The sequence below is a fragment of the Cydia fagiglandana genome, chromosome 20 (assembly GCF_963556715.1).
Source record: "Cydia fagiglandana chromosome 20, ilCydFagi1.1, whole genome shotgun sequence".
Taxonomy (NCBI): Eukaryota; Metazoa; Arthropoda; class Insecta; order Lepidoptera; family Tortricidae; genus Cydia; species Cydia fagiglandana.
The window spans coordinates 14,391,907-14,419,353 of record NC_085951.1 but is presented as its reverse complement, the minus strand read 5'-3'; the positions used below and the strand labels follow the sequence as shown (position 1 = coordinate 14,419,353).

Here is a 27,447-nt window from a genome sequence, read left to right as displayed (position 1 = left end):
CCACCCGGGGTTTCACGTACTGCACCTCCCTCGCTTGACAGTAGAGTATTAAATGGCTAGATATCTCCCGAATGTACCTTTCCATATTTAAACTTGTGGAATCCTGCCCCTGACCAGCTCGCCTTGGGCCCGTCGCTCGATCCTCTTGTTTAAACACCCGTTGATATATCTTAAGCAGACCACGAGAACGATTAACAGAGCTGCTACAGTGACAACACAAAGGTAGACTCCAATCCGTGAAACTTCTATGGTGACATTGGTGTCGAGGTCTATCTGGTTGGTTTTCCCGACTTGTGTATAAACACGTTCAATCGCTGGATGATTGGATGCAGCACTGCCTTGATTCCCCATGTTGATTCCGCTGGACACTTTACACCATCTTGACGTATTTGGCTGGGCCGGCCCGCCGTCGGTCACCCGAGATGAAAGAATGCGTTCCTAATACGGCACTGGCAGGGTCGCCATGTAAGGATGGGACCCAGGACAGTAGTAAAACACACGCTTGCCGAGTAAATACTGAAATTTATTGATTAAAACCTAGAATATATAAACTTGGGAATTTAGGTCACACGTGTTTAGGTGGGGAGGTTTACACGTGGAAGGTATCCAGTTCAGGTGTCCAGTAGCTTGACCTAAATTCCACTCCTTATATAGAGGAGAGTCATCTTACATGACTCTCCGTATATGGAACATTCCTAACCTAATATGGAGGAGAGTGATATTACATGCCTCTCCTTATATGTACCGACTACAATAATAGATTATGTTACTTATACCTACATTCCACCCTATTTGTAAGACTTCACTGTCCGTCTGTCTGTGAACAGGCTGTATCTCATGAACCGTGATAGTAAAATTTTCATATATTAAAATTCATAAATTTTCATGTCCCGCTATAACAACAAACACTAAAAAGTACGGAACCCTCGGTGGGCGAGTTCGACTCGCACTGTCCGGTTTTTTCTTGTAAACGGTACATTTATCCCAATTGTTTACAGGGCTCCTAATGTTTTTCGTGGCCACGTACTCTCTGCTGGGTTACTACCTGTTCTCGGAACACCTCGACAATGGTCACTTTTCTACCATCAGTGATTCATTCGTCAGCATGTTCGTGCTGCTCACCACCGCCAAGTGAGTAGTTATTATTGGTGACTATGCCTGAGCTTCCTAAAATTAGTAATAAAGAGAGAGAGAGATAAAGGGATTATACACAAATCATGTCTATAACATGCCTATCTAAGGATTGAAAATAACACTCTTACTTAACTGACTGTCTGTGTAGACATAAAGTTAAATCAATATCCAGGTACCTATCTAGGTTTCCTTTTTTTTTTTTTTTTATTATGAATGGGCTTACTCATGGCCACAGACTAGCCGAGGCGTAGACGTGGCCTACGATGGAGCGAGCTCGCCCAGAAGGTGCCTGTTCACTCTTGATTTGAAGGTTGCCGGGTTATAAGAACACGGAAATATAGACGCCGGCAAGGAATTCCATTCCTTGGCAGTGCGCATAAGGAAAGTAGAAGCAAAGCGCTTCGTGCGAATTGGTGTAATATCTACCAAGTAAGGATGGAAACCGGCCGTGCGTCTAAAAGTCCGTTTCCTGGCTAAATTAGTATTCAGCATCAAACAATATTATTTTCTCTAAATTTATTGGCAAATATTTATTAAATGTTGTTCAGCACAAGGTCGTACTGTGGCCTTCAAACGTGCGTCGAACACTACCCTAACTTTTGTTGTCTTGTGTTCAGCTTCCCGGACGTGATGATGCCGTCATACGCCAAGTCCAAGTGGTACGCCGTGTTTTTCATCCTGTATATCATCACTGTGCTCTACGTGCTTATGAATTTGGTGAGTATGGATTACATTATATTTATTATACACCTGTCAACAACAACTAATGTACCGAACCGTCTGATTTTCTCAATTGACCGAAAATAAAATCGTTCTGTAATTTATATTAAGTACTTATTGAAGATCTACACAAGAGTGACGATAAAATAATGAGTATAGTGGCAATATTTCAGATGCTAGCCGTAGTGTACGAGACGTTCACCCGCATAGAGCGCGAGAAGTGTCGCGCGCTGCTACTGCACCGGCGCCGCGCCGCGCGCCACGCGTTCCGGCTGCTGGTGTCGCGCCGCGCGCCCGACGCGGTGCGGCTGCGGCACTTCGCGGGGCTCATGCGGCACTACGCACCGCACTACAGTAAGTTACACTCTAATCAAACCGTACAACCATGAAAGCCAAAATCTATCAAGAGCAAATAGTACTGTGCAAACCTTTAGGTAATATTACTCGACCCACGAATTAATCGTAAGAGCGTTTTTTGTGCGTTAGGTAAACGGTGACATATCGACACTACTTTGAAAAAATCTCATATCTCACACTGCTACTCAAGGTTTAAAGACAATGACATGACTCTGTATGCAACTATGAATTCCATACATATATACCACTTTTTTCTTTTGATTAACAGAACAAAATATCTACGAGTTTCTTTTTCAAACTAGTGCCGATATGTTTTTTTGTAACTGGATTGCCAATCCTAGATACCGCATAATATACAGGATCGTAGAGCACCATCTAGATGAGGTGTAAAATTTTCCTTTATTTATGGTTTTGTGTTTTTTTTTGCAGGCGGGCTGGACGTGTACCTAATGTTTAAGCAGCTAAATCAGTCCGGGACCGGAGGTCTCTCCCGTTCTGAGTTCGCAAATCTATATGAGGTTAGTAAAAAAGTATTTCTAAAGAAGAACTAGTTTATTTTCTTGGACCTGCGCGGAAATGTCACGTTCGTATCGTAATAATCTGTCTGCTAAATATCTTTTTCTGTGCGCGTGAATTTTCGTACAACATTATGTAGATCGCGAAACACGCACCGTATACAACGTGTTCCAAAATTCAACGATAAGCTGGCCCCAGAAGATGGACCTGCTCATGACAACTCGAGGAAACATAATAAAAAAAATTGAAAAAATAAATTTTAAAATTGTAGACATAGGGAATTGGAAGGAATTGTAGGGCTGTCGATTTTTATTTTTTCTTGTAATTGTATAATAAATTGAGATATTTTTTTTTATTTTTTTTCCTCGAGTAGTCATGAGCAGGTCCATCTTCTGATGCCAGCTTATCGTTGAATTTTGGGACACGTGGTATGTGACTTTTGGATTATTATTCACTTTTTGGTTATATTTATATGCATTTTTAGAGAATTTGAGAATGCATACTCGACTGGGAATCACTTTATCTTAATAAAATGCTGGCAATTTCCTATTACCCTGGCTTCGTAGTAGTAATGTGGTGTCGTGGTGCAGGTGTTCGCGCTGCGCTGGGCGCCGCAGACGGCGCGCGCGCCGTGGTACGCGGAGTCGTGGCTGGAGCCCGGCGCGCGCGCCGCCAGCCAGCTCGTCCACAAACCCTACTTCGAGTATGTCATCTGTGAGTACCTAAATGTTTTTCTTGCAAAAAAGTTTGCTCGACATAATTGGTGGTTTAGAGGAACCGGGTTGGGTGAGTAAAAGACTCCGTTGACTGGTAATCTTAGACTGATTTATTCAATATATGTATACATCCTGTTATCTTTACATCATATCTCTAACCTGCGGCGACACATACAATATCTCGACTGAATCGGCGCGTGCTCCAACCTATACTAAGTTATCGACACGCGCTGATTATATTTTGCTGACCGCCATAGTTGGCAAGGAAAAATATACGAGGGACCGATTCCTCAAACAAAATTTGAAACGCCAGATTGGTTGTTTACCAGATTAATATATTTGACAACACAATATAGTGGTAGTATACCACTATGTGACTATATTTGTCAATATTTGATGATTTTATGTTGCTTTTTATATTTTTACAGACGCTCTAATAGTAGGCAACGGTTTGGCTATGGTGCTACGGGTACTAGAAGCCGGGGCGGGCACGGACCCAAACCTGCCGGGGCTGCAACACAGCGCGCGGCTACTCTGTGCCTCCTGGGACACCTGGCTATTCCTTTCGCGTAAGTGCTTGTGAAATATTATATACCGGGTGTGGCCTGTAACACGAGCAAATAATTAAAACATAGTTTGTACTCCCCAAACGGTGACACTTTTGTTCAACAACTTTTAAAAATTATGAAGTATTTAGACTCCCTATTTTTCATACAAAATAAATATTATCTTCAATGGACGCCATCGCCACGCCATATCATTGTGATTGACGTTGCTTGTCACGCCTTAAAAATAACAAAATTCGCAATACATTGCGTCTTAGAATAAACTTTAAATTGTATTAAAAATCAAACCACAAGTTATTTTAAAAGTCGCTGAACAAATATTGGTCAGTATGAGAAGTACAGCCTACAGTTTAATTTTTTGCTCATATTACAGGCCACACCCGGTGTAAACTAAAATCGTACAACAATAGTCCAGAAAATATTAATATGCTTTAAAAGTTGTAATAATAGACAAAAATAAATTAATACTAGTACTCTTTTTGTGTTGTCCTTTTTATTAAAAAGGTTATTCTAATATTTACGAGGTAATTTTGAGTGAGACCTGGTTTTTGCAAATGAAAATTAATGTATTTTGAAACAACACAACGAAATCTCTTAAAATCAAAAACTTCTCAAACGAAAAGAAAACATTCAACATGTGATACAGTTTTAAAGGGATGCAACTTTATGTGACTTTATTCAAATAATAGTCACACGAAAAACAAGATTCGAAAAGTAATGTTGGACCACAGTTGATATCTCATGGACTATATTTGGGGGTATTGGTGCATTCCATGAAATTGTCTACCGTTTGTCCCGTACAAACGCGAATTTTCTGAAGATTTGCAGGTATAAGCGTTTCTTATTCTATGACAAATGGTCAAAATAATGCACAGGAAAATAATCGCCAGCTTTAAATGCCAAAAAATAGTCGCAACACAGGAAATAGAATGCGTTTGTACGGGACAGCCCGTGGAATGCTCCTATTAAATATATTAAAAACGGGTCACTCACGTATTATAAGTCGAAAAACGTTCGACATGTTTCACTCCGTACCGTACGTGAGTGACCCGTTTTTAATATATTTAATATGTCTGTGTCTCACGGAAGTTTTGTATATTTGGGAGTATTTAAAATACTCTATATAACTACCCTAAATATGTAATTGTTATACATATATGATTCAGTATTTATTAAGTAGATAAATTTTGTACTGGCGCAGTTGGTAGGATCAGAATTTCACTCTGTATTATTTACTTAATGGCTGGCGTCTTATTTCAGTAAATAATACTTGACCAGCCCTCTTACTAAAATTCGTAGAATCCAAGCGATAAATCTGAAGAAGAAGACGCATCATCCTATTTTATAAAAATATTATTTTTCCACAGTATTCTTGATAGAAGCAGCCCTCCGCATGATGGCGTCCGGTGTCGCGGCGTACCTCGAGAGCGGATGGAACGTGTTCGACCTCAGCGTGACCCTACTAGCTCTTATGGGGGCCGTCATGCTCACTATAGCGCCCAAATTGTATATCGTCGTCATCTTCCGACCTTTGAGGTAAGATTGTTACTGAAAGAATATAATATAAGTCTACCGCATGAAAGAATATAATATAAGTCTATAGTTCGTTTTTTTCATTATTATATTATTATATATCATTCGTTTTAGCATTAGAGAGAACTTGAAAGAAGGTAAGCGATCTTAACATGTCTTTTAATTGAAAAACGCTTTTTAAAATTCAGTAACTATTACTTATGTTATGAAAGCAGAAGAACATAAATGATCGTATTAGATTCATAATTGTTGCATATTTGCCACAACTTATTTTTAAAATGTGTTTTTCAATTAAAAGACACATCAAGAATGTTTACCTTATTTCTAATGCTAAAAAAACGAAGTATAGTACAGTCTACTGTAAAAATATGGCCCATATTTTTACAGTAGACTGTACCAGTGGCCCAGAGTGTTAACTGTACATTGGTGGACCTTATGCCTTTTGTAATAAGGTCCACCGGTGTTCAGTTAGGAGTGTTGCTGCTTGTACCACAGAAACCTGTAAATCGTCTATCTGGTAGACATGACAGTTGTCATGAAGTTATGAAGTCGCGAGAAATATATATTGTTAATACGTTTCATGTGCTGTTGGTTTTCCAATAAATAAATAAATATAAACTGCATCTTAGCATCCAAAACATTCATTTTTGAAATCCACACACACAAAAACCCAGAAAACGGCTACCAAGTACGATTTTCAAGTAAAAGTATGTTCGCTATGTTATGGTTGATTTCCGACGTTTCCTGATTCTAATTGCTTCACGCACTTTTTTAAATCCTAACTATATTTAAATCCTTACATGTGTAGAATTTAGTATGCCAAATAATTGTTGTATTTTAAAACTCAATTCTACTTTCAGGCTAATGCGTCTCTACAAGCTGAAGAAGCGTTACCGCGACGTGTTCGGCACACTCGTACTACTGTCCCCTCTCATGTCGTCAGCTGGCTGTGTGATGCTCGTCATGTACTACTTCTTCGCTATAGTGGGCATGGAACTGTTCGCAGGATTGGATCTTAGGAACTGCTGCGTGTAAGTGGTTATAGTTTCGCTACTAGACGCTAGATGGCATTAGCATGTACCGCTTAGAAGTATACGATTTGATAAAGAGATGGCACCTCTTTAGCGCTTCCAGTGTGTTTTCTAGAAGCCTGGGGCTTTGGCAAGGATTGCCGCAGATACCAGGTGTTACCAAAGCGACTGCTATTAGTTACATTTTGATATGGAAAGCCACAAATGGTATTTCGAACTTAACCGAGATTTTCATTTGTACGAAACGAGATTCGAACCCACGGCAGGTTTGGAAGTGGCACATCGTACACTAGTGCTACTATCACCAGTATCACCACTCATGTCGTCTGCTGGCTGTGTGATGCTCGTCATGTACTACTTCTTCGCTATCGTGGGCATGGAACTGTTCGCCGGCCTAGATTTGAGGAACTGCTGCGTGTAAGTTCTGCCATTTGACACTAGATGGCGTTAAAGTAATGCGTCTGTACAAACTAAAGAAGCGTTACCGCGACGTGTTCGGCACACTCGTACTACTGTCCCCTCTCATGTCGTCAGCTGGCTGTGTGATGCTCGTCATGTACTACCTTTTCGCTATCGTGGGCATGGAACTGTTCGCCGGCCTAGATTTGAGGAACTGCTGCGTGTAAGTTCTGCCATTTGACACTAGATGGCGTTAGCGTAATTACGTAGAAATTGATAAACTATTAAAATAGATGGCGCCATTAAATTACATTCGGTTATCTCTCAAACTAGGTTTGATTTTGATACGTTGTTGGCGTATTTTCGTAGAAAACTTGAGGCTTATGGTGTTTTTTTATTTTGTAAGTTAAAAGGTTCTACCATTGCGTTGCCCGTTGGTCTTTCTCGTAAACTATCAAGAGATTTTGTAAAAGAGACTTCACCCTTTTTTCTCCAGTTATTATTCTCCAGTGTTGATTTATTAATTAAATATTTTTGCTTTATTCAAAGAATAACTACAGTAAATACTTTACTGGAGTTTTGCATTACAGAAACACAACAGTAGAGGACTTCTACAAATACTCTGAGAACAGTTCAACAGCTCTCGGCTACTACTATCTGAACAACTTCGAGAACCTCGTCACGAGCGGCGTGTCTCTCTTCGAGCTGACAGTTGTCAACAACTGGTTCATACTTATGAACGCGTACGCGACCGTTGCGGGGCAGTTTAGCAGGATTTACTTTATGGTAAGTATGTTTTGTTAGTTCAGCCGCTGAGCGATAGATGGCGCTTTCGTTTCCGAACGCTACTGTTTTGATTTTTCTGAGTGATAGGAAGATTAGTTTTAGATTTACACTGCTTTATATCTCTAGTATCTATGACTAAAATGGGTTTCATTAAACTAAAATGCTCCCGTAACTAAAATCATAAATTTCCTTCATCTCGTATCAGCCGATTTATTAATCTGTAGGTTTTTAAGCTCTTTAACTTCCTACAAATAAACTGATCCAGATGTCCTATACTTTAGAAAAAAACCGGGCAAGTGCGCGTCGGACTCGCGCACGAAGGGTTCCGTACCATAATGAAAAAAAAACAAAAACAAAAAAAAAAGCAAAAAAAAAACGGTCACCCATCCAAGTACTGACCCCTCCCGACGTTGCTTAACTTTGGTCAAAAATCACGTTTGTTGTATGGGAGCCCCATTTAAATCTTTATTTTATTCTGTTTTTAGTATTTGTTGTTATAGCGGCAACAGAAATACATCATCTGTGAAAATTTCAACTGTCTATATATAGCTATGACGGTTCGTGAGATACAGCCTGGTGACAGACGGACGGACGGACGGACGGACGGACGGACGGACAGCGAAGTCTTAGTAATAGGATCCCGTTTTACCCTTTGGGTACGGAACCCTAAAAATTGACCAAGTGCTTCAGTGCCGAAGCCCGGATTTGAACGGGCGTCATCAGCTTACATGGCTAACGCCATATTTTTATTTAATAAAATATTAACTGGATTTGTTCTCAAAGCCCCTGTAACTTTTTGTCTGTGCTGAAATTGACGTGATCTATTGTTACTCAACAGACAGATAGTAACCAATAGATGGCGCTTAAAACAGCACAAGTTTACGCTGAATTATGTTCTAGGTGTTCTACCTGTTCACGATGGTGGTGCTGACCATCGTGGTGGCCAGCGTGCTGGAAGCCTTCCGGTTCCGCATACAGTACAAGCGCTCCACTACCAAGAGGGACGGTAAGTTTTAAGAGCCAATCAACGTGCACACTAGCGCCACTGCTAAATAATCGTGATTATTTAAATGATTTGTAAGTATGCTTTATTTTCTGTGTGCAGAGGAAAAGCTACTCCACGAAGAAGTCCACACGAGCTGGGAGGAAGCGACAAGACTCGGCGCCGGCGGAGAGTTAGCGGACGAACTGCGGCCTTTCCTGCCTGCCGGGGTAACTACTCGTTTTTCATATTAAAATTTACAGTTTCTATTTTGAAAAAGTTCAAATAAACCTTATATATGTATGTAGTTAAGATTACCTTGTGCCTTATGGAAGCGTAAGTGAAACGAAATATATCCATTATCCGAAATATATTATATATATCGTAATCCGTACCTATCTATAGGTAGTTAGTAGTGATGTACCGACTATTGATTTGGCCGACTAGCCGACTAGCCGACTAATCGGCGCTCGAATGGCCGATTAGTCGGCCGACTAGTCGGCTAGTCGGCCAGATCATTAGTTTCGTATAAGTTCAGGTGAAAAACAATAGTTTTGCTCCTTTGGCTGCGCTATTCATCATAATTTAGATTGGCTAACAGGCGTTCTCTACAGGTTCAAAGACCTATCACAAGAATCCTTGTTCAATTTCTGTTCTTAGTTCTTTTATTTTGCAATCCTGAGCAGACCGTCAGTACAATTTGTACTTTCCAAGGCTCTATTTCCCGTACGTAGCAGCCAGTTAAGAACCTATCCCCCGTGCTCAGCATCTTTACGAGCAACATGCCCTGACTAAAGACTCTAAATTTTGCAATAACATTAATAGTTCCTCATGGCTCCACCATTAAAAAAAAACAAAAATTGAATAATAAAAGAATAATAACTGTCGAACTTGCACATGAAATTACACGAGAATCAGTTGAGATCGACCTGTAGAGGAAAACACCAGCTCACCAACATACGATAACGATCAAACTGTCAATTATATGAACAAAACTTTTCGTATGCACCCTGAATAGGTATTTTTGTAAAATAAACAAAAAAATATGGTAAATATTGACTGTTGATTTCCTTTTTTTCTGTTTTTTATTTCACTAATAAAGTGCCGACTAATCGGCCATTTTTGCCGACTAGTCGCCGACTAATCGCCGACTACAAATGTGGCCGGATAGTCGGCTTTCCCGACTAGTCGGCGACTAGTCGGTACATCCCTAGTAGTTAGTATTATTTAACCTAGGGAACCTATAAAGTAAGTGTTAGTCTGATGATATTATATAATGTCTCCACAACTTAAAGCACTTATTTTTTTGTTTATTTTTCGTGCAGACGGAGGTGACATTCATCGGGTCGCGGCCTCGCACGAAAGAGGTGCTGCAACGGCGCATGTACCACCAGGACATACAGAAGTGGCTCGCCGACGAGGATGACAACGAAGGTAATGTGTGACATAAAAGGCAGGCGTTTGCCTTACCCCACAAAACATCCTCCAGACTTAGCATAGTCGCACTACCCCCTCTGCGACGCATACGGTAATTTTACTCCATGTTCGAGTCGAAAGTGTCTTTGTGTGATGTCCGTGTCTTTCACGGACCAATCACGGCACGGGAATTCGCTCACCTCGTCCCGCGCACCCGCATTTTTGGCGTCATCGGTTGCATGAAATAATTGCTCTGTTGCTCTGTCTATACTTCGTTTTTTTTAGCATTAGAAATTAGGTAAACAATCTAGATGTGTCTTTTAATTGAAAAACACATTTGAAAAATAAGTTACGGCAAAAATGTATTCTTCTGCTTTCATAAGTAATAGTTTTTGATTTATAAAAAGCGTTTTTCAATTAAAAGACATGTCAAGATCGCTTACCTTCTTGCAAGTTCTTTCTAATGCTAAAAAAACGAACTATAGAGGATTCCTAGTCTAGTTATTGCACGAATCGCAACAAACGAGTACAGTGACCGTATTGTTTGTTATTGATGGATAAAAATGTCAAAAAAGTACTTTTTTTTTACCAAAATACTGCTGATCTTTAATGACATATGTATTCAAATATGGCTAACGGTCCAAAAATGGCTCTGTACGTATTCGATGTAGTGCATAATTGTTTTCCGTCGTATTTTCTCGGAAACGTTCGTATTTGTCTACTTAATTCAGTCAACCTCAGTACTTTTACCGTTACTGACTGACTAGTACCGATACTGACTGAAAAAGCAAGACACGTTCGTATGTTTGCGTGTAAATACGATGGAAAATAATTATGATGCACATTAAGATACAACTGTACACGTCTTAAAATTTACTAGATACTTATAGGATTAACTAATTCGGTTAGAGTAACATCGCCTTTATCTATTTAATTTTGAAATGTATTCATTTACTCTGCTTTGTGTATTATTAAGAAATTATAGCAGGATATATACTGGGTCAAGCAGATCGTGTCAGTAGAAAACGGCGGCAAATTTGAAAAATGTAGGCGCGAAAGGATATCATCCCATAGAAAATTTGAATTTCGCGCCTTTTTCTACTGACAAGATTTGCTTGACCATCTATATTATGTGTATTTTTATTACAGCTATATATTCAATGACACAGCTTTCAATTTATTAGGCACGAACTGTACTTTAATAGCTACAATTATGCAAGTTACTGCTTTTAACAAATGTTTACTTTTTCAGTCCCACCTTCAACAACTCTAACCTCAAACGACCCCCTGGCCCCGCCGCTCATCCAGCAACCGGAAGCGGAAACCAACCACCAGCTCCGACCAGGCTACCAGTTGTAGAACCTACTCATCTACGTCCTGTACTATAGGCTAGAGGCGCTGTGGGGTGTGGTGCGCGCCTTATGATCCGGCGTGGCGCGCTGGCTGAATGCTACGTTCCGGTGCCATTTGTAAAAAAAAACAAGGTTTGTCTATGATTTTAAGGGCAGCCGCAGATATTTTTAGATTACCGATATATGGTAACGGAAATCTGTTAGATATACTCTGGCACAGCGAACTCGTAGGTAAAAAAGGCGACACGTTTAAAAAATGTATGCGTGATAAGTTAACTTCCCACAGAAAATAGACGTATTGTCCTATACCTAGTGTGTTATCACCAGACATCGTAACTATTACACTTTTTTTGGTGCAGCGGAGTGGTGTTAACGGAATTGGTATAGATAATTCCAACTGAAATGATAAATTAAGGTTAATATTAACGTAATTAGCGCTAATTAATCATTAGGGTTGAATTGTTTATACCGATTCCGTTAACACCACTCCGCTGCACCAAAAATGCTGTAAAAGTTACGATGTCCGGTTATCACTAGCTCAGGTTGAGTTTTATACATTGCAAAAATACTTAAACATTTGTATGCTATCCCTGTCAAATACTGTTTGAAAATCGACTTAAAATGTGTGGACTTGATAACAAGTGACTTTTGCTGTAAAATAATCAATATAATTAATTTATTTTAACATAAAGGATGAATGAATAGATAATAATGAAATAATAATAACAAAATATGTGTAACACCTGTGATAGAAAGGATTCAAAGCGAGATTTTTTATTTTTCGTTGTATTTTGAAGTTGTTTATTTTATTATAATTTTAATTAAATTAGACTTGAGCCAGTAAGAACAAAATGAGATTTTTATAATGGATTGTGTCAAACCGTGGTGTGCTTACATGTACCAAACGTTTTTAGGGTTCCGTAGTCAACTAGGAACCCTTATTTATGCGTCAGATAATCCCATTATTAATTTATATGTAGTCACCGTCAGAAAAGTAGACAATTTTGACACCAAACAAATATTTTAAATGTCTAACCTATAAAATACGTAACTTTTAGGTTATAAATTAATTTCCTATGCAGAGTTCTGTATTTGACACAACCCACACTATTTGGTTGTTAATTTACCAAAGCTTGATTTTATTAAGTTATAAGAGTATTTTGAAAGGCAGCTGATTCTAATAAAGAATTATTATAATTATATGATAGTGATTATTAGAGATTGCCTTCATAGAGATAGTATTAAAAGTGAATTAAAGTAACATTGACTGTAGGTAGACTAATCATGTTCATATTACCTAACGCGCGCTAAAATTATTAGCTATAATTATATTATTAATTTCTTATGAATTTACAATAAAAAATACGTTTTTTAAATAGATGTTTACTAAATGCATAGAATGAATGTAGTAACAGTTTTGGCAGCAAAAAGAATTCGTACCATTCTCATTTGGTTTGTCTATGGCAGAATATAAACTGCATTTTTTTTTTAATTATTTCATTAATTTTAAGATATCTTCACGATGACATTATTATTGTAAATATCAGCCTTATCCAATGACCATCCTAAATGAGAATAATTTAATTTTAATTTGATAGATGGTAGTGCATAGTCATTCTTGTGATAAGTGTGGACCATATAGAGTGTTATAAATATTTTATTATCATTTAAGTTTTATTTGTTTGACCGAACGATATTTTTAATATTATTTATTGTGCTAAAACATAGTTATCTTCAGTATTATGTAAATAAATAGATATGTCTGAATCAAGTAACTTTGTTTAACCATATTATTTGTATTAAATATTTCCTATTATTTTCTTAACACGTTCCCTGTCTGGGTGCACCCAATGTGGGGTCATGAAGCTTTATTTCAGGAGTCCGTGCTTCCGTGCTTCCACTATGGGTTCGAAACTTTAAAATAAAAGTACACTTGGACGTGTGACTTTGCCATATGATATTTTATGGGGACAATGAACGTGTTAAATCAATGTTATGCAATAGCCAAGGGCGTGTCACCGCGGATTATTAGGAATTCCAGTCATTTCTAAATTAAGTCAGCAGGGTAATGTAGCGAACTCGTGAATGTATAGCTATGTTCACATATAATTTTATGATAAATTCGTCAAAAACACGTCATGTACAAACATGAAACATCTCGGTAAAAGTAAGTACAAGTAGTAGTCATTCAGTTAAAATAATAGGAACAAAAACCTTCATTTCTTACTTATATATTACAGAGCAGCAGCTAACGAATATCATTCCTCCATTTAATTTACTAAAAGTCAAGGGGAAAGAAGTTCTAAATAACGTAGGACTTTCAAATAAGTATACAGGGTTATTTTGAAACTATATTCAACACTACACTCCGGAAAATCTTTTTATTTTCCAGAAATGTCCATTTTGTACACTTTATAAGCTATCCTGTACCAAAGTCATTACTTATACTAACTCACTCATTACAGTACAGTCATAACTAGTTTAATAATTTAATATAATATTATTTGTAAAGTAATCGTAAGCGGAAAGCCTGACTCTCAAGCCCGTAAGAGATTCGTTCATTTACTTTTTATACCAGTTAGGTGACAAACAAGCATAAGGCACGCCTGATACCATAGCCGAACTACAAGGGTTTACATTCGCGTTGATCCATTAAAAACCTGAGGGCCTACCGCGAACCACGTTCGACTTGTTGCCTCCCTGTCACATTTACGTACAAATTTACAGGTGCGACAGAGAGGCAATACTTCGAACGTGTTTCGCGGTAGACCCTCTGTACACTACTTTTTTAAGAAGTCCATCCACAGGTACCTATATTATTGCAGTCTATTTTGTAGTCCCTCGAGAACAGTATAGTATATTTTGTAGTAACTTAGGCTGGGAGCTCATTCTACAGACAGAGACAGTCGTACATGCTAGAAAGAGATGAATGGTTTACGTCGACTGTAAAATATGCCTTGAAGAGTCTGGTATAAATATTATAGAAACGGTGCTTTCGCTTGAACGATAACAATAATACAATATAATTTAAGTAAAGCGCTAACGGTAGGCGAATGTGTAGTAATCAAAATGATGATCAATTAAGTATGACCTTGTAATTTTTGATCACAGTTGTAGATGTCACTCTGTATGTTTTTTTTATTAGGTAGTGCCACTTTGAAAAAGAAATAGGTGTCGAAACAGATTTGCATATGATTGTAATAAAATTAGCATTCTTCAATTATTTTCATATGTATATGTAGTTACAAAAGCATTAAATCTCTCCTCTCATTCCCAAGAAAAGATTCTTGTGATAATTTGTAAAAAATATTTCTTAATCATTTGTAGATTATTTATTTTTACTACTTACTCTTTTATATGTTTTTTGAAAAGTCAGTCAGCAAGAAACATGATAAATTGAAATAATATTATCGATATTGTCTATTGAATAAATTATATGCCTTATGCTTATAAAAATAAGGTATAATTTGATGATCAAGTATTATTAACATTTTAGTTCTTGCCGACTGTGTTATGGTTTGTATGTGATGTCTTCCACTTATTCCCTTATTTGTGGTTTGGTTTACTCAAATATGCACACTTTTGTGAGATTAAGTAAGTCCATTTGACCCGTCAGAACCCTAAGATCATTATTTTGACTGATTTAAATGAAAAATAATTACTTCGAATTTTACAGCTAAAGTAGATGGCTCGGTACAGCCCTACAAGTACAGCTCTCAAACTCGGGGCACGATATTATGGACTTAACACAAAGAATTTTTGGTCCCCTGAATTGTTCGCTGCCGCCAATAACAGACCTTACGGATCCGGAAACTTTAAATGCATAAAAAAACAAAAACTATTTGGGTTTCTTCTGCGTTTCCCGTTTCCATAAAAATGTATATTACATCGGTGGAAAACAAGCATATTGTCCAGCTGATGATGAAAGGTTACCATAGCCCATGGATTAATATGATGCTTCTCCAATTTTGCGTTAATTTTATGACATTTAGAACCTTAAATATATCTAACATTGTTTATCTAGCAGGCTTATCATTAGGACTTGTTTCAATCATACAAAAGTGTGCTCTCATTCCTACACAGTAGGGTCGAATATCTGTATACGCGAGAATTACTTTACGCATTGAATGTCAGTATTAGAATGAATTTCATCGATTAATTTATTAAATGTCACGTTGTTGAGTCGCAAGATAATTGTACATGAAGTGTTGATATTTATGAATAAAATGCACTTTTAGATAATATGGTATTTTATTTGATTATTACAACAAGGCAGAAAATGAAATGTAAAAATATAATAACCTTCTGGGCGAGCTCGCTCCATCGTAGGCCACGTCTACGCCTCGGCTAGTCTGTGGCCATGAGTAAGCCCATTCATAATAATAATAAAAAAAAATATATATTATAGGACATTTTTACACAAATTGACTAAGCCCCACGGTAAGCTCAAGAAGGCTTGTGTTGTGGGTACCCAGACAACGATATACGTAATATATAAATACTTAAATACATAGAAAACAACCATGACTCAGGAACAAATATCTGTATCATCATACAAATAAATGCCCTTACCAGGATTCGAACCCGGGACCATACTGGGGACCATCGGCTTCATAGGCAGGGTCACTACCCACTAGGCCAGACCGGTCGTCAAATCGAATGCTTTCGAAAAATATAACCTGTAATTCACAAACTATACTCTGTATCTTTAGGTATTTAAATAAAAGTAAACAAAATCTACCCTCAAGCCAGTTTAGAGTAGAGTAGATGAAAACATTACATGATCAAATAATGTAGGTTAAACTCAGGTCGTTCAGTGACTGGACCAGGCGGTTTTGTATTTGGTCGGTTAACCAATAAATGTTACCTATAACTACCCGAAAATGTAAAAATTGTTTGTTTACTTTTATTTAACTACCCAAAGATACAGGCTATAGAAGTAGTAACCGATAAGATCCGCTAATTGTGATGCAGCATCAAAAACAGCGGATTAGACTGCGTCAAAAGTTTCTACGTTTCTGTAATTACGGTCGTTCCTGTCGGTACGTGGCTTATACTTAGTCAAGCAGATCTTGTCAGTAGAAAAAGGCGGCAAATTTGAAAAATGTAGGCGCGAAGGTATGTATATCGTCCCATAGAAAATTTGAATTTCGCGCCTTTCTTTACTGACAAGATTTGCTTGCCCAGCTATACTTATCGTAGGTTTATGTCTGTAATTCGGGTAGGTACTAACGGCCAGTCCAGACGGGATGATTAAATCGACCGAGTTGATCAGAAAAGAATTTGTCCAATTTTAGATTTAGACATGGTGAGCAGTCATAATTTTAAAAAAATCCTCCTTTTATCGGTTATCGGCGAGACAAACTGGCATTCCACACCACCTAATTTGATCAGACAATTGAACAGAAAAATTGTTCCGTCTGTACTGGCCTTAAGAATGTTCATGTAAATAAAAGTCAATATAAATACTTGGAACAATTTACTAATACAACTAAGTTCATAGTTTAACATTACTCTAGTTATTCCACGTAGCACCAAATACCCTACCATTGAGCGCACACAAACAATAAATACTGTCATGAAAAAAAAATAACTTACGTGCTTGCACACTATACTGCAAAACGTAATTCAAGACTAAAAAAAGTAAGACAATGTTGCCACTGCAATAATTTGTTTGTAAAATAGTAAATTCCTTTTGATAAATAATCACGTTAAGATAATTTATTTATTAGTAATTTTACTCCTACGATTTTAAAAAGTACTTTTATTTACTTATTTTTACATAATATACAAGACGCGCTAGAAAAAAAATGGCAACATTCCTTACTTTTTTTGGTCTTAAATTACGTTTTGCAGTTAATGCACACGTTGCAAGTAAAAGGCGCAAGTGACTTGCGCGAGCAGTATGCGCAAGTTACTTGCGCTGTCCCGCATTTTTACTAAGACAATTCAAGTCACGTGTCACAACATGCGCAAGTTACATGCTCAGTGTGCAAGCTGCATTAACATATTGGAAGTTTTAATTAACCTAAAGGTTGTACACACTGGGCCAGTCTGAGGGACGCATTTACGCGTTAGAGGGAGCAAGTGATATTGCTATCTCATTCTACCGCATGGCTGCGTCCCTTGGGCTGGCCGGCGCTGGCCTTAACAACAAAAAGAAGGTTAGTACAAGTACTCAGGTCAGTACAGGTCAGGTCAGGTCAGGTCATGTCAGGTCGGGTCGGGTCAGGTCAGAGTCGAAAAGTGGTAGACCACTTTCTTGGCTGACCGTACTAACATTCTTTTTACAACAAGAGCTCGTTTATTTCAGCTTGTAATTAGTTGTAAGCGCGACATTGGGGTCCGCCGGTTATGGAACCGATTCGTTATTTGACAGTTGACATTATGTCAAGTCCCACGAATGTTCCGCACTTTGCACATAGCTAGTCTTAGAGGATATAACCAATGGAGACGCCATGTCTAAAATTTTCGGTACAAAATAGTCTGCCGTTTTTTGCGGGGGAGGGGCACATCAAATGTATAGGTACGTCATGTCAGATAAACGTCAGTCCATACATATGGTTGACATGTGGTTAATCATTGGCCGCCTATTTTCGACAGAGGGGAACGCCTGTTAATGGCGGCTCCATTGTTAATTACTCCGAGTAGCCAGTACAAGCGAGTCTCTTTCTTATAAAAGTTAAAATCGTGCTCAATGAGGTAATATAACTTATAACACTTGAGAATTACCCGTTATTGTGGCTACAAATAAGTAGTTTTGTAAACTTACAGCTGAATTGCGGGATCTAAAGAAGTGACGTCATAAGTTTATTTTATAAGTACCTATTACAGCAAAAATTAGGTACAAAGTGTTTACACCCAAGGAATTTGATATGACTATAATTGAAGGGATTTTTACAATAACAACATAACTGCTTAGAGCGGTTGACATTTTTTTAAGAACATTGTTAATCGTTTCAGGTGTCAACCAGTGTAGTCAGTTATGTTGTTTTTGTAAACATCCCTTCAATTCTGACGATACCAATTATTGTACTGTTATTTAACCTCCTAACGCCCACACAATGTTTTGGTTTTAAATCGAACGTAACAAAAGATAACACAAAAAAAGAAAAAGATAAGATTCAAAATGCTTTTCTTTTCAAAATTAATTCCACTTATAAGGAATTCGCCCTTGAGGAATGTTTAATAGTGGAAATTAAAGGCTAATCAAGTTATTTGTAAACAAAATGACGTCACTCTTTACATTTTAGAAATTATGAAACACAAACATTATACATAAGCTCAGGAACTTAAAATGACAATAATAAATACATTTCGACAATCGTACAGTCAGCAGCAGTTAAACGTTTTTTAGTGTTCCATTTTTTTAGGGTGTTACAAAATAACCCCTTAATAAACCCTCTAAAAATGTAGCATCCTGTATCCCTTAACTATATTTTATTTTTAAATTTGGAACTTTACTGTAGGTACTTTACCAAAATACAAACCATTTTTCTATTTTGTTCTTTATAACGGACGCTGGGACACACGAGGCTCGATAATACTTTTGTGATTGAATTAATCTGCAGCCTCCTAAGGCCCAGCCATACAAATGAAAAATCCAAAATTTGCCACTGAAATTAGGAACCTATAAAGTAGGACATAAGAGTTGAATTTGCGTTACCTATTTGGAAATTGAACGAAACAAAGAAAAAGCGACTCTGTTCCAATTGAATATGATTTAGATTTCATCGAACTGAAGAATAGGCATGTTGACATGAATCGCGAATATATAACATGTTATGTTTTTACCATAGCAGGGAATATCAGAATGCTGAAAATCATATTTTGCAAGTGTAAATATGCGTAATAAATTAATTAAAAATAATCAAAAGTATTTAAAATAATGCCCAGTATCACGTGAATGCAAACGCCAATCGGAGCGCGTGACGTCATGACATGAGAATCACCACAGACTAGTCGTCAAATCTGACCGTAATCCATACGACACCGCCAAAGAGTTTGGATGTTCAAAACCTGTATGTATTTTTTATTTCGACAATAGGCATTTATTACGTACAAAAAATATTACTACATGATATAAAAATATATATTCATTTGTTATTAAATAAATAAAATGGTATATAATATTATATTTCACCAAAATCTTTTTAATAATTTGGCTGAATGGAACTATCATCGCCTTGTTGGCTGTCGGAAACAAAAAAAAAAAATTTTAAAAGTTATATCTGCGGCTACTATATTTGCACTCACAATTTTAGTTGTATCATAACAATTCATCTTAAATTGTAACTGTAAGTGTTTTTGTGCGAAATCAGTTATTGTGATTCATTTTTGAAATGGTTTTATCATCGCTGAACGTAATATGTAGACATATGGTTCGCAAGTAACAATATCATTCAAGTCAAAATTCGTAACTGCAACGTAAGTATCATGTAACAAATATTTGTTTTATACTCTAGGGTCTTGATTGTTGTTCTTTTACACATAGGCACTGCATAAGACATGTAAAACTTGTTATTCATTATTTTAGCTTATATATTTACGTTATACTGATCTTTGAAAGAGAGATAAATTAAATACTACAGCTTTTGTTCTACGCTAGGACTGACATTTTGGCAGCAGTTTGTTTATTTATCTATTCGTGACGTCACGTGACAGCTTGGAGCGTTTAGGCTCAAACTTTAAACACTAAACTAATTGAGCTCTATTTAGTATTTAAAATTAATGAATAAAAATTTTCAAAATTTTTTTTGTAATAATTACGTGTATATCTATAAAATGAATACAGTTCCAAAAACTTGTCAACATGCTTATTACTATAATAGATAGGACCTTGGGCCTTAGAAGGCTAAGGTTATCATTTTGCTGCTAACTGTACAAAGGTTTTTTGGAAGACTTTGCGTGACATGATTTAAACATATTTGCACATGATTCTTATAATTTAAACAGGGCTCATACCACGAACTTCGATATTTATGCAACTGTCTCGCTTTTGCGATATTCGATATGCAATATTCGAGCGAAAGAGACGAAGACATCTTAGATGTTCGCGATAAGTCCCAGCGATAGTATTATACCAAAACGCGAATATAACATTCATAACAGTTATACAGTGAAAACAGGCCTTCTGACATTCACATAAGGTTTAATTCACCTGGCCCGTGGAAAGAGATTTATTTTCATAAGTAGCTGTATAAGATAATATAAATAACGTATGCCATTTGGACACGGTGAACAATTTTAAAAGAACTTACATGCAAAGCTAAAAATTCAATGCCATCTCTTTCTTTTAAAATTATGAAAAACATTTTAATATTTTCCAAAAATAAATTATAATATTATTAATTTATTTTCAGAATAAAGTAATTCATCGATTTGTAAATATTAACCGAAAATTAATTTTATTTACAATATTTTATATCAAAGTATAAAATGTAATTTATAATTTGCCAATATAGGTAACTAATTTTAATACATATCTTCAGCTAAGCACATGGCGCATGGATTAACCGAGAAAAACAATTGTTTAGTCTAAAATGGCGTGAAGTATGCATAGATATTTATGAACGAATGGTTATTACAATAACTGTATAAGTAGTAGCTGCCTAGCAGTATCGCTCTGTTCAACCCGTAGTTGAAACTTAGGTGGGTAATAAATTAACTAAAAATCATTAATACTAAGTGATGCCAAATTTTATCTAACGGCTCGATTCGGAAAATGAATTAGATTTCTACTAGACTTCAACAAGTTACGATATAGAAAATTAAAAGATATTTGTAAGATAGATATGTCAAATTTGACGTTTCCGCGATTCTAGAGGTTCTCTTGAACGATTTCGACAAGTTATGACATAGATATCCAAGTCACATCTAGTCAATATCTACATCTAGTTGATCTCTATATCGTCTCTAGATCTTGTGATTATCTCGAAATCCGAATAGGCCTGTAATACCTTTAAGACCCATTTGCACCATTCCACTAACCCGGGGTTAACCGGTTAAACCAGGAGTTGCCATGGTTAGCAATACAATTTGACACTAGGTTAATAGTTTAACCGCTTAACCCCGGGTTAGTGGAATGGTGCAAGTGAGCCTAAACGAGCAATTCTTGTTTATTTATATATATATTTCGGGCATCTCGGAAACGGTCGTAACGATTTCGATGAAATTTGCTATATGGGGATTTTCGCGCGTTTTAGTTTTTTTATATGTCTTTCGAGCAAAGCCCGGCCTCCTTGTTCGCGGTAGACCCCCCCCCCCCAGATAATGGTGGATTGCGGTAGTAGCGCCCCCTACAAGAGTTTCGCGTAATAGGGAAAATTTGAGTAATTTTAAAACATCAAGTGTAAAATTTGGCATCCCTTACAATCAGAGCTGACGTAAAAACATACATAATTATAATAAATAACTAATTATAAACGTAATAATTAAAATAAACAATAAATAATGCTAAAGCATTGGTTCATGAATTTCATGATTCACATATTTAATCGAGGATTTATTTGATTTTTACTCATTATTCAAAATTTCTAATTTTATAGTTCCATTTTTTTTTTGTTTATGAACTCTTTAGTTCCATGGAACAAATAGAATACTCCCAACATTAGTATTTAAATATACACTTGCGTATAAGAGCATAACGGGTCACTATGTATGAAGATTTCCATGCAATGTATCCTGCTTTAATTGCTCTTGTGTGTACGAATAATTGCGTACTATGACAAAAATGAATTGATTTAAGTGATATTATATTCGATTCATTCTTAGGAATGTTTTCAAAAAGACGCTTATAATTTTTTGAGCAAAACAGGCATACTGAATAAGTCCATAACTAAGGGTCCAATCCAATTTCTTTTTCCAAGGTGTATTTGCATCTCACATTTTGTTTAGTGAGAGAGCGAGACGCAACACACATTAAACCAAGTTATTGGACAGTTGTAATACCAACCTCACACGTGATATACTCCAATATTATAAGCATCTTTGTATAATCACATTATAACAGAGTTCAATATATGTACAATAATTTTCAATTATTGCCAGATCTATTCATTCAAAATACTGTATGGAATCGAGGTATTTTGTATGGAGAATCTCTTGCACTGTAATACAGTGATGATAGTCTGATTAACGAAAATTAAACCAACTATATTTAATAATATAGGTTTGATTTAATTTAAACAGAGATGGCGTATAATAGAAATTAACTATAATTATAATATCGTAATATTGTCTTTTATCATTATGATTATAGACCACAACACATTCTGGACTCTATCTTTTTATCCTTTACGTGTTGTGCATTTATTCAGTATTTCTTGTCTTGCCTTTTCCAACTTGTCATCTGACAATGACAATTTTCATACACTTCAGGCGGCTATTTCACCAACTTAACAATTGTCACCTGAGACTGACAATTTCCTGTACAATTCTGGGTGACATTCCTGTAAAGAAATGACATATGAACAGCGATGTACTGTGAATTGTCAGTATCCGCATAGAGAAGAAAATACAAAGATTGCTCACTCCATCAGTTTTGGTACCAAAAGACTATTATTTTCATAGTCGACATCTAGCATCGAGTAGCGGAATTAACAGTACTTTAAGTAGCAGAGTAGCAGTAGTAGTACTGTCAAGTGAATAGATGCTCAACAACATTAGACTTTCCGGTCGGTGTTACTACTGCTACTTAAAGTACTGATAATTCCGCTACTCGATGCTAGATGTCGATGTCGACTATGAAAATAATAGTCTTTTTGGTACCAAAACTGATGTATGGAGTGAGCTCTTCTTCTAGAGTGAACTCTTGTCTTATTATATTTCTCTATGGTATCAGGCGGCAATTTTATTGTCACCGTTGTGAAGCGGGGCCTGATACAAAGGGTTGGCCACTAATATGGCCGTCAAATGACAACGAATTGTCAATGGTAGATGACAATTGTCAAGGCCAGTTTTCTCATACAATTAGTCTTGCGTTTAACGCCATACATAAGCATCATACATTTAATGGTGTTTTTAAAGCCACGTATGTGATTCACAAACAAATCGACCATACAAGTATATTAAGTAGACCACTACTTATTAAAACATATTCATCTGTCCATCACCATCACACAATATAAAACACACACTTTATTAAGCTATAGTCCATATTTCTCTAAATTGTCTTTTATGGTACAACCGTCCAGTCCTTGATAAAACAATGAACTGCAACTTTTTGCATTTCTTTAATAATTTGTAAAATTTTCATTCTTTTGGTATCGAATACCAACTAATATATATGACATGCCATATCCAAACATATTCGTAATATGTTAGATTGCACTAGCATGAGTAAAATAACCGATGCGGAGGCTCGGGTTTCCGTTTACATATACTTTGTTACTTCTCGAGACGGACGCCGTTGTAATGACGTTAGGAGCTGTATTATTCCAAAGATTGACATGCCATCGAACTCTTTTATTGGTCTTGTAGTTGGACGCTGCTGCAATTAATTTAATAGCAATATTGTACCAGACAACATTAATCCAGGAAACGACAGGGCATAAACAGTTTCCCTTGTCTTTTAGTCGGACGCTGCTGAAATCGGTTTAAGAGCAGTCTTGAAGCAATTGACAGCAGTCCAGGGTATGGTACCCCTGGTAGCATTGACAGTTTCCCCATGTCTTTTAGTTAAGGCTATTCCCTGCTGGAATCGGTCTAACTGCAGTGTTGTACCAGCGTATCACGATTTTATATACGATACGGTTACGGTGGATACGATTTTAGTCCAAGGAAAACAGCTCTTGGTCAACATTTCCTGTGCTTGTTTTCGGACGCTGCTGAAATATGTGTAGGAGTAGTATTGTACCAGGGCTTTAGCCTTGTTCTCTGTGTCACATCTCGAGCTGGACGCCGGGGCCGCCGAGGCAGGTCTCCGTGACGCGGAAGCCGTTCTCGAGGAGCTGCCCCGTGAGGGAGTCCACAGTGGTGCGTGGAGTTGAGGGCGGGATAAGGATCATCGCATACCTGTATGATAAATAAAAAAAAATTAAAACAAGTGCGAGTCGGAATCGCCCTCCGAGGGTTCCGTACTTTTTAGTATTAGTTATTATAGCGGCAACAGGAATACATTTCATTTGTGAAAATTTCAACTGTCTAGCTATCACGGTTCATGAGATACAGCCCGGTGACAGACAGACAGACGGACAGTGGAGTCTTAGTAATAGGGTCCCGTTTTTATCTTTTGGATACTAAACCCTAAAAATGATAAGTAGGGTGACGAATTGCACAATGCTGTTTTTGATTAAAAAGGCCTATCTTAATAGCAAGTCCATCTTTAGCGAATAACTTTTGCGAAAAGGAGGCAAAATTATACAAATCTTTTTTTTTTCAACTGCAAGGATCCTGGTCATGGCACCAAAGTGTAAAAAGTATAAAATGTAATATTTTCAGGTTTTCGTAGAATATTTTTTATACTTGAGATGATAATATAAATAACTACATTTGAGGGCAATTACCGCGACCCTGATCAATATAAAGACTAATGAAAAATCACGAATACAGAAAAATTATGCGTACCCTCCACCGCCAGCACCCGTGAGCTTGCAGGCAAGGTTCCGGGCCCGCGCCAGGCTTCTGATGGCTTCTAGGGCTGGGTGCGACACGCCCAACGCCGCCAAAAGACAGTGGTTCATATCCCACAGTTCCTGAAACATTTATAGTATACTTTAGCATAATATTAGGTAATGTAGGTAAATATTTACTAAAAATATTTCTTTCAGGAGTTCCAGGTAACACAGGCCAACAAATAAATTTGATTATGATTAGGTAAGGGAAAACTTCCTTTTGAAAAGTGCAAGATAAATAGTAATACTTACTCCTAAGTGTTGATAGTCTGCGTCCGTGTCAGCTGGACACTTGCCACCAGCGAGTTTTTCCAAAACCTGAAAAAAAAATGTTCTTGAAAATTCATTCTCGGCGTCGAAAACCTACAATAAATCCAAGTTTCAGACCCTTATCTTACTATACCAAATTATGGTTTATATAAATGAACCAATTCCATGTGACTTTAGCGGAAGCAGTTATAAAGTTGACCCAAAAATTTTTTATTAAGCTATGAGCTTCATCACATATGTTCCTTGAGTAATTCTAAGCATTTCAAGCCTGGGAGGCAATAAGAAATGTGTGTCTACTCGGATTTATAATGGATTCAAACTTTCAACCCCTTTTTAACCCTGTTAGGGGATGAATTTTACAAAACGCTGAAATTACTTTTCCTGTCTTTTAATAATATCCCCAAATACAAAGATTCAAGTCCCGCGTTCGAAAATTTTTTTGATATCCATACAAACTTTCAACTCCTTTTTCACCACCTTAGGGGATGAATTTTCAAAAACACTGAAATTAGTTTTCTTGTATTTTAATAATATATCGTTTTACGAAGTTTCAAATTCCTAGCTTAAAATAAAACTTGAACCCCATACAAACTTTCATCCCCTTTTTAACCCCCTTAGGGGTTGAATTTCTCAAAATCGCTTCTTATCTCTTGTACACTTTATAAATGTAATCTAGTGTGCAAATTTCAACTTTCTATCTTTTGTAGTTTCGGCTCCGCGTAGCAAAAATCTCCAACCAAATTTTTCACCTTTTTACGTTTTTCTTGTAAAATTACTATGAAATTGAAAAAACAAATATCAGCAATGAATTCTACGTCTTTGGTTTATACGAAAATGATACCAAACTTGCCCTAGTACCCACCAGGATCAGAGTAGATTTTTTTTAAAGATGACGGATGGCGGCCGTCTTTGTACCCCACCCTCCCCCCCACTTCAGGCTAGAAATGCTTAGAATTACTCAAATATCAGATGTGATGAAGCTCATAGCTTAATAAAAATTTTTTGGGTCATGTATGGCAGCGTTACATAACTGACTCCAGTACTTGCAAGTGGGACACTAGAAAGCTTCTGTCTGAGAAACGTTCTAAGAAATAATACTTGCCCCCTTAGATCTTACCTAAGGGCTACGGATACAGAAACGCAAGACTCTTATATAAATAAATAAAAATAGTTCCAAATCCCTCCAGAGTAGCGCTAGAATAGCTAAGAACGTAGGCGTTATTGACGGATCGAAGTGCGCTGTCAATGATTTGAATTTGTCTACCAAATATTTTAGTATTGTAGGTGGCCCTATTTAAGTTTTTTTGACGGACACTTTTTGATACATGGATATTTTCCTTCCTCTACCTTCCATAGTTTCGTGGTCTAGCCATTTGACTTATGTATTAATACTAACCTGCGTGGCAGTGTGAGCGATATCGTCCAGCGCGTTCATCACATGGTCCACGGCCGCTGTGTTCCTCTGCCGAATGCCCGCGACTTTCACAAGCAGGGCGTGCGTTTCGCGGTTCACGCGGGAATCTACGAGGAGTACCCGCAGGTTCAGCCGGATGTCGAGGTGGCGCGGCTTCGTACCCTTCTTGAAGGAGACGATCGAGCCGAATGTGCAGGTCTCGTTGTCTATGCCTGGAAAAAAGGGTGAATACAACATTATGCTGAGGCAAGCTCCTATTTAACTCTCATGAATAATATATTTCTCTAGTAAGACACAACTTTTTATTGAAACTAGGCATTGAATTGAGCATAGAAACAGAGCACACAATTGAGCATAGAAAGACATTTGAATAAAAATTTGCATAATGTAACTATGCATAAACAGTTTTTTAAGATCAAAATGTCTTTTTACATATTTTTCGCATACCTATTCGATACAGACGTTGTGACGTCACAATAGAATTAATTGTGCAAGGCGTTCCTTTCCTGCATTCGGAAGAAACGGTCGATTTTGACATTGACAATGCCATCACGTGCATGCTTGGATTTGTCTGTCTACTAGGTAGTTGACTAGGTAGGGTAGACTGGGGACAATTTAAACAATTTACTTTTGATGGCATGT

General features: G+C 37.1%; 2 protein-coding genes across 2 annotated transcripts in view; one reads left to right on the top strand and one right to left on the bottom strand.

Annotated features, from left to right (window-relative positions):
• The window catches only part of LOC134674489 (two pore channel protein 1-like), a 28,409-nt gene extending 13,535 nt beyond the window's left edge, over nucleotides 1-14,874 (top strand). Inside the window, exons 6-18 of the mRNA XM_063532589.1 lie at nucleotides 999-1,131; nucleotides 1,752-1,851; nucleotides 2,028-2,208; nucleotides 2,641-2,729; nucleotides 3,318-3,441; nucleotides 3,872-4,012; nucleotides 5,377-5,545; nucleotides 6,403-6,573; nucleotides 7,563-7,758; nucleotides 8,659-8,764; nucleotides 8,864-8,970; nucleotides 10,066-10,174; nucleotides 11,409-14,874. Of these exons, the coding sequence (XP_063388659.1) occupies nucleotides 999-1,131; nucleotides 1,752-1,851; nucleotides 2,028-2,208; nucleotides 2,641-2,729; nucleotides 3,318-3,441; nucleotides 3,872-4,012; nucleotides 5,377-5,545; nucleotides 6,403-6,573; nucleotides 7,563-7,758; nucleotides 8,659-8,764; nucleotides 8,864-8,970; nucleotides 10,066-10,174; nucleotides 11,409-11,515 (1,733 nt within the window). The 3' untranslated portion in view covers nucleotides 11,516-14,874. The remainder of the gene's footprint in view (nucleotides 1-998; nucleotides 1,132-1,751; nucleotides 1,852-2,027; nucleotides 2,209-2,640; nucleotides 2,730-3,317; nucleotides 3,442-3,871; nucleotides 4,013-5,376; nucleotides 5,546-6,402; nucleotides 6,574-7,562; nucleotides 7,759-8,658; nucleotides 8,765-8,863; nucleotides 8,971-10,065; nucleotides 10,175-11,408) is intronic.
• A 2,096-nt stretch (nucleotides 14,875-16,970) lies between these two features.
• The window catches only part of LOC134674472 (mevalonate kinase), a 31,832-nt gene continuing 21,355 nt past the window's right edge, over nucleotides 16,971-27,447 (bottom strand). Inside the window, exons 6-9 of the mRNA XM_063532559.1 lie at nucleotides 26,788-27,017; nucleotides 25,374-25,439; nucleotides 25,075-25,202; nucleotides 16,971-24,522 (exon numbers count right to left, since the gene is read on the bottom strand). Coding sequence (XP_063388629.1) covers nucleotides 24,390-24,522; nucleotides 25,075-25,202; nucleotides 25,374-25,439; nucleotides 26,788-27,017 — 557 coding nt within the window. The 3' untranslated portion in view covers nucleotides 16,971-24,389. The remainder of the gene's footprint in view (nucleotides 24,523-25,074; nucleotides 25,203-25,373; nucleotides 25,440-26,787; nucleotides 27,018-27,447) is intronic.